Source organism: Humulus lupulus, chromosome 2, assembly GCF_963169125.1.
Source record: "Humulus lupulus chromosome 2, drHumLupu1.1, whole genome shotgun sequence".
NCBI classification, from domain to species: domain Eukaryota; kingdom Viridiplantae; phylum Streptophyta; class Magnoliopsida; order Rosales; family Cannabaceae; genus Humulus; species Humulus lupulus.
The window spans coordinates 250711367-250718689 of NC_084794.1; the positions used below are offsets into that span (position 1 = coordinate 250711367).

The following is a 7323-nucleotide window of genomic DNA, read 5'->3' on the forward strand; positions in this document are numbered from 1 at the left end:
GGTGGGTGTTGTTCGTAAAGAATTGACTTATTAGTCAAGGACGGCGTTAGCACGGCGAGTGTTGGTCGTAAAACATTGACTTATTAGTCAAGGATGGCATTAACATACTGAATGTTGATCGTAAGGCATTGACTTATTAGTCAAGCATGGCGATAGCGCGCTAGGCGCTGGTCCATATGATTTAGCCTAACCAGGAGCGCATCATACGCTTGACCGATCTATTTGTCAGAAAAAACTTAGCGCCGAGTACGCTAGATCAGCTCCAAAGCTAGTTATACAGAGGACGGGGCAAAGGACCCCAGGTTGACTCTATGGTCATCTATTCAGGGCAGAGGACCCAAGTTGACTCTATGGTCATCTGATTAGGGTTGCAAGCCCCAGAATGATTCCATAATCATTTATTTGTACTTGTATGCATGCATGAGTAGGGTTAATACTGCTAGGCATGCTTATTTGGCATGCTTATTATGATTTTGTAACATGTTATTAACTGCTTATGAGCATGTTTAAGTTTTCTTGGTGAGCCTCAACTCACAGGAGCTATGTGGTGTAGGTAAAGGGAAAAGAAAGTTGGGCCATCTTTGAGTTGGAGAGCTTAGGTGACGATGTGTACATATGTGGCTACTCGACCACCACGGCCGATGGTTTAAAGAGGAACTAGGGTCAAACCCTATTTTCCTGCGTAGGTCGGCAGATTATAACTCTTTTATTGTAATTAACCTTTTAAATGTATTTTGGGATCCCATGTATACAATAAACGTTTTAGTGAAACGTTTGTATCTTTGACCAAAATTTTTAACCCTAAACCGTTAATCACATTTAGTTACACAATTATGGACAGATGACTCGTGTAGCGAGTTTAACACTATTTAAAATACACAGTGTTCATTTACATGTATGGAACAAAAAAAAATCGTAAACTTGGAACTAGTTACAACATGTCTCAGTTTGAGAATGATAACTTGTTACAAATTTGGAATCAAATTGAAAAAAAAAATTCCCACACATAGAGCTAGTTACAACTCTCAAACATGTAATAATTGTAACCAATTACATGTTAACATGGTACTATAGGCAATTTTAGTAAGTAATTATAGTTTAATATTTTCTCTTTGCAGCAAAATGGATGAAAATAATTTACTATTTGACACCTTACTCATACCATTCAAACAAAAAAGAAAAGAAAAAAAATGAGCCATAATTATTATTCTAAAAGTTTAATTAGTTTTCTTGGCAAATTGATCTCCGAATTTTTTTTTTTTGGTAAATTGGTCCCCCAACCGTTAGTGATTAATGGGGAAAGACTAGCGTTGTCCTGAAAGCAAAGTTGGGGGACCAACTTTAAAAAAAAATCAGGGACCAACTTGCAAAACTGTATATAATTGGAGTGCCTATCTCACAAATAAGCCATTACTTTTTCATCCTTTAATTTTGTAAATTTAGTTTAAAATTCCATGAACAATGTAAATTAGATTATTGTCTTTTTAACTTTAAAAAATGGCTAGTTTCTTACACCGCCAGTTTAAAAGTTTGTTCCATGGTGTGAACGTATCTCATGCTACTAATCAAACTGGAGGCTGGAGCATGTATTTCCACATATTTGTATATTTATGAAAAAAAACTAGCCTTTCAGAACTTACCAAGTTTAACATGAAGTGGCCTTAGGCTGAGGTTGATAGGTCAAAAGATAATTCAACAGCTCAAAAAACAGCGGTCGGGGACTGGTGATGCTGACAAAAAACAGAGAACATTCAATGCAAATAAAGATAGTTGAATTTGTAGTAGTGGTCACAATGCATTACTATCTGTACGGACACTATTGCTTTTGATGCTTTTCTGGTATCAAAATTCAACACGGGAAGGTTGATATGTAAGAAAAAGAAAAAGAAAAAAACCCTTTATTATTTTATTTAGTAAGAGGAATATGTCTGTGTGATCCAACTATTGGTTGAGAACTTTTCTTCCCATGTTACCTTCCCCAAAGAAAAACTACTTTCCATGAACCAAACCACATGTAGACACCGGTGCAACAAGCATAAGACGTTAAAAGAAAAAGTTAAACTAAAATCTATAGTAGTGTTGTACACTTCATATAAGCACTTTTTCACACGGGAACTGAGTAATTTACTAGTATAGTTTCTTTCTACCTCTCTCTGGAATCAGCTAAGAAGAGCCAAATTTCAAGTTTGAAAGTTAGATAAACTTCAATAGTACAAGCACGTGAATCAATTTCAAGTCTCTAATATGTATATATGACCCTTTGGTATGGAAAAATAATAATACAAAAAATGGTCCCTTGTCATGGTTTTTGTGCCAAACATTACCTTCTAATTATCCATGCCAAGTTGATAAGTTGGGCACGCATTAACCACAACGAACCACAATTCATTAGTGACATAAAATCGGACAATTCTATCTACTTTTACCTAAGAAAATATAGAGAAAAAAAAATATATAAGATAAAAGTGGATTTGATAGATTTGCTTGATGGTCCACTGAAACACTACAAAGATTTTGCAATGAAGTGTAAAGGGTCGGCTAGTTTTGGCAATATTGACACGAGTCTAGAAGGAAGTGAAGGTAGACTATTGACAACTAATGAGATAAAGAGTAGTAGGAGGATATGATCGTAGCCCACAAAAATATAGACAGGCGTGCGTGTAAGGGTTGGCCAAATTGCTTCTTTCAAATCATGTTATTATGATCATATATAAAGTATGAGTCATATGATAAAGATATAAAGTAAAACAACATCTCACCTTGTATTGACCAACCAGAACTCAGTGACTGCCGTGTAAATTTAAATACCAGAAATGGAATCTGCAATGATCAAAAAGGAAGTTTCACTAACACTTGAGTTCCTAAATGGGGTCGTAATTAAAAAAGAGGAAATCTTATTTATTGTTATGGTAACTACGTAATGTACATTATAATTGAAGTATAATTACAAAGTAATAAGAAGAAAACCCCATCTGGCAATTAAACCCACATGCTCTTGAAAGTTACTTAAGGCTTCTTTAATGTTCACCACCTGGAGTCTTGGTGAGAGATTTAGAGAAAGAATTAAGAGAGTTTAAGCATCTATAGCATCAACTGGAAGAGAAGTTGCTCTATGAAGAGGTTGTGGAAACAAAGATCCACTGTAGAAACTCTTAGCCGTGAATATTTGGTCTGGACTCCATGAACCCTTCATTGCCTCCAAACTTTGGACATTTTGATTATCCACATTGGCAAACTTGTTATCTCCATCAACTTCAAAGGTTGAGCCAAAATGGTTTACAAAGCAGGAAGATTTGAGGGGAGGTCTTCTGTTTTCTTTCTTCAGCTGGGGTGAGACTGAAGACATTGATTCTCCATTATTGTCTCCCTTGTGTTCCGAGTTATCAGGACTTGGAGCTAAGCTTGATGGTTTTTTCTTGGCTCTTAACTGTTGGTGTTTAAGCCCTCTCAACTGCATTTGATATTTGGCTTTGAGCCATCTTAGCTCTTGTCTAATGTCATTTTCATAATCATCAAAAGCAGGACTAGAATCATGATTTGCCGATGGACTAAAATTTGCAGCATTAGACCCACTTTGATTGTCCATAACTATAATCTTCTCTTCCTTCTCAGAGTTAGACAGGTTCAAAGATTTAACAGCTTCATCGCAATAGATGTCTTTTGACCCTTGTGAGCTTAATTCTGGTCCATCTCTCTGTGCCCAGATATCTGCGAATCGGATGCCTTCAGAGTGGCGAGAATGTTCTGCTGTGCCCTCTGTGAGGCATTGTTCTGAAGACCCTTCAACTTGGTAGGTAATTTCTTCAAATCGACCATGGATTGCTGCAGAGCCAGGTTTGGAACACTCAAGGACTTGAAGGTTCTTGGCAGCTGAACTATCTGATGTTACATAATCCATTATGGAACCATTTGTATCACAGTTGTGACAGAAGCTTGTAGCTGAGCACTGCTGATTTTCTTCTATTGCCAATCCCCTCTTCCACTCTGGTACCAAACTAGCAATTTCATTATCTATCATGTCGGCTATTTTGATCACATCTTGGTCAGTGATATCAAGCTCATTAACCATTTCAGTAGCAACGTTCAACGCAGTATCGTTCTCAATATCAAATGGGAAATAGATGTTCCGAATTCGGCCTGCATAAACAAAAGAAAATTGTTACTCAAACTTCAGTTTTAATGTTCACTTACTTTCATAGTTCCAAGCTAAAAAACAATGAACAGACATAGATTAATGTTAATGACTAACCCTCCCTATCTGCAATTCTGAGCCTTAAAAAGATGCCATCTTCTCCGTCTTTTCGCCTCCCTTTGATTGTGATGTCAAAATCTCCCACATGTTCATCCTCTTGACCAGAGAAGAGATCAATCTCACTCGATTCATACTCAACAACAGGATGACAATTTAAGTCATTTTCAGGTTCATAGATATAACCATTGTTCAAATATCTGTTACTGTCACGATGATGAATTCCATAATGAGGTTGTCTTAGGAAAGGCCCAACATCATCATAGTCAGTTTCGTACTCTAATGACCTCATATCATATCCATAATCCTCAACTTGGAGAAAAGGGTCTTTCAGTAGCTCTAAAGCAGTAAGCCTACAAGACACAGTTGCTAAGCATTTCTCAATGAAATGTCTAACCTCGGGATTTTTTACTTTGTACAAAGCTTCTGGTTTTTTACCCTATATGAAAAGTAATGAAACAAGAAATCAATTACTGGAAAACAGATATCGACTATTTTTATATATTCATTTTTAAAAAATACGAGTTTTAGAGTTCATACTGAGATAACTTTCTTGTAAATCTGAGCAGGGTGTGTACATTCACTGTATGGATATTCAAAGGTAACCATTTCCAAGATGCACATCCCAAAAGCATATATGTCTACTAATTCATTGTATTCCTCTTCATACACTTCTGGTGCCATGAATTCTGGTGTTCCTGGTGAAGAAAAAGAAAACAAACACAAGTAAACAAAACCAATCTCAGAGTGTTAAAACCTCTAAGAATTCAGTAAGAGCAGCATAATCAAACACTGTTTTATACATGTAGCACTATGTTAGAACCCATTGACACTTACCAACACAATGAGCAGCATGCGATTTTCGCAGAATAGCAGCAAGGCCAAGGTCACCAATCTTGACTTCACCTTGGTTTCCATTGATAAAAATATTGTCACACTTAAGATCTCTGTGAATCACAGGGGGGTTACGGCTGTGAAGGTAGAGAAGGCCTTTCAGAATCTGTCTACACCAATGCTTAACTGCTCTTATGTTAACTCTCCTGTGTTTTAGCCTATACCTATCCAATACAAATGAAAATTAAACAAAACAAAGCAAAAGGTCAACTACTTTGAATGGTTTGAGGTAATAAGTTTGAGAAAAGTAGCAAAAGGGACTAAAACTCTTACTGTCTAAGAGTGCCAGAGGTGAACATCTCAGTAACAAAGTTAATGTTCCTGTTAGCAGTATCAACCCAAGAAGTGTAGAACTTCATTATATGTCTGTGTTTCAAGGTCTTAAGAAGATGAATTTCACAGTAGAGCCTCTCAAGATCTTCAGGGTTTTGCAAAAAGTCATAGAGTTTAACTTGGTTCCATGCCACTTCAATCCCTTCATACTCATCAAAGGCTCTATAGCTGTAACAACAAAAACCAACACAACCAAATGAACAAAAAAATTTAACCTTTAATTGAAAAAACCAAAAATACCCACCAAGGAAATAAATAGACCAGGGTGCAAAAACAACTATTAAACTCTTTCCTTTTCTAAATTTGGAAATGGAATGCAAAAAGAGAGCTTCATACACTGTCTTTGATGCCCCTTTACCAAGAATCTCATTGTACTGTAAGAAAACAAAAACAACAGTAAAGATAGAACTTTTAGAACCAAGTTTGATAAACATGTCCATAACTAAATATAAAGAACCAGAATAGTGAATTGAAAGAAGTAAGAAAAAGTTGTTACTCTTCCATATCTTCCAGTAGGATCAACTTCAACAATTTCAGAGCAACCTTGTTCTGAATTCCCATTCATTCTCCTTCCTATGCTTAATTGGTCAATCCTTTGTTATTTAAAATGTCCAAAAACCAAATATGTTTTTTTTCCCTTTCCTTCTCTATGTGGAAGAGAGAGAGAGATTAATAAATGAAAATATATGGTAAACAATAAGAAAGGGAAGAAAATTAATAAATGTTGTTGTTTTGTGAAGAGAGGAAGAGGAAAAGCATTCAAGAGTTGATTAAGAAGACAAAATTTATATTAAATGACAAGTAGTGAGAGAGTCATAGAGAGAAGTAGAGAACGAGGCAAAGATTTTCACAAGGTTAGGGAGTAGTCTTCCTAGTCCCATACCCCACCACACCTTAAGCCTGACAAAACCACATTTCTCTTTCCATCTCATCACGAGCTGTTAAACCAACCAACCACAACTCCCTACCCCTCTCTCTCTCTCTTAATGAATAAGCATTAATTTGGTAAAATTAAAATGAATTAATTTCACTATTTTATGTGGTTTTGTGTGAAACCATTGGCTATCGGAACAGATATCTTTCTTCCCTAAAAAAAAAAGAAGATATCTTTCGTTTTGGGAAAGCTTATTTTTTGTACCAACAATATCTTATTAGAAGCCTTTATGAACATCATGGTGTGGGTGAGTTTACTTTTCTCCTTTTCTTTTTCTTCTTAAATATATATGTTTACGTATATTATATTTAGAAAAAGCTTATGGTATTCATTGATCTGACATAGTATAACATAATATGATAACATTTACCAATAAGTATGAATAAAGTTTTTATATTTTATATAAGTCGTTATGCGAAACTAGTGGATGTAAAGACTAGATAGATTGCTAAAATAAACTAGAGTGATACATCATACATTACATTTTGGGAAAGTTTATTTTAATTTTGCATCATCAATAATAATATCCCATTATAGTATTCTATAATGGACTGTACAATAAATATATTTATAAAAATGTGGAGGGCAAATTAGGCTTTTATGAACATCGTGTTCTTTCTATATAGAGGGTGACTTCTTATCTTAATTGAATTATTATAGTATTGTTATCTAGATGGGCTTAGCCCAGTTGGTGGAATGAAGAGGATACTTTACAACCTTGCAATTTGAATAAAAATATTCTAATGCTAACCATTCTAACTATTGATGATTAGAAAAAAAAAGAATTATTATAGTATTGTTATTTATAAATAGGAGTATATTATTTTGTATTTTGACTTTAATATCAGTTTTAATCGTTTACTGTTAATTTTCTGAAAACAAAAAAAAATCTTCTATTATTAATAACCTTTTT

At 34.9% G+C, this 7323-nt stretch overlaps 1 protein-coding gene across 2 annotated transcripts; it reads right to left on the reverse strand.

Moving 5' to 3' along the window:
* Positions 1 to 2877: 2877 nt before the first annotated feature.
* On the reverse strand, positions 2878 to 6352 carry LOC133819187 (probable serine/threonine-protein kinase WNK9). 2 transcript variants are annotated; one of them, XM_062252370.1, is made up of 7 exons: positions 5973 to 6345; positions 5813 to 5850; positions 5417 to 5644; positions 5087 to 5307; positions 4790 to 4947; positions 4250 to 4688; positions 2878 to 4137 (listed from the first exon to the last, which is right to left on the reverse strand). In XM_062252370.1, the coding sequence occupies exons 1-7, from the start codon at positions 6039 to 6041 to the stop codon at positions 3074 to 3076; spliced, it is 2217 nt and encodes a 738-aa protein (XP_062108354.1). In that variant the 5' UTR covers positions 6042 to 6345; the 3' UTR covers positions 2878 to 3073. The 2 variants fall into 2 exon arrangements, with proteins under 2 accessions (XP_062108354.1, XP_062108353.1); XM_062252369.1 differs by having other exon boundaries at positions 5417 to 5850; positions 5973 to 6352.
* Between the last annotated feature and the right edge of the window lie 971 nt (positions 6353 to 7323).

Excerpts from the sequence above, each read along its gene's own strand:
- LOC133819187 (XM_062252369.1), bottom strand. The coding sequence starts at position 6,041 with ATGAATGGGAATTCAGAACAAGGTTGCTCTGAAATTGTTGAAGTTGAT. Across the intron at positions 5,851-5,972 it reads CTACTGGAAGATATGGAAGA|TACAATGAGATTCTTGGTAA; the intron begins GTAACAACTTTT and ends GTTTTCTTACAG. Across the intron at positions 4,948-5,086 it reads GCATGCTGCTCATTGTGTTG|GAACACCAGAATTCATGGCA; the intron begins GTAAGTGTCAAT and ends TTTCTTCACCAG.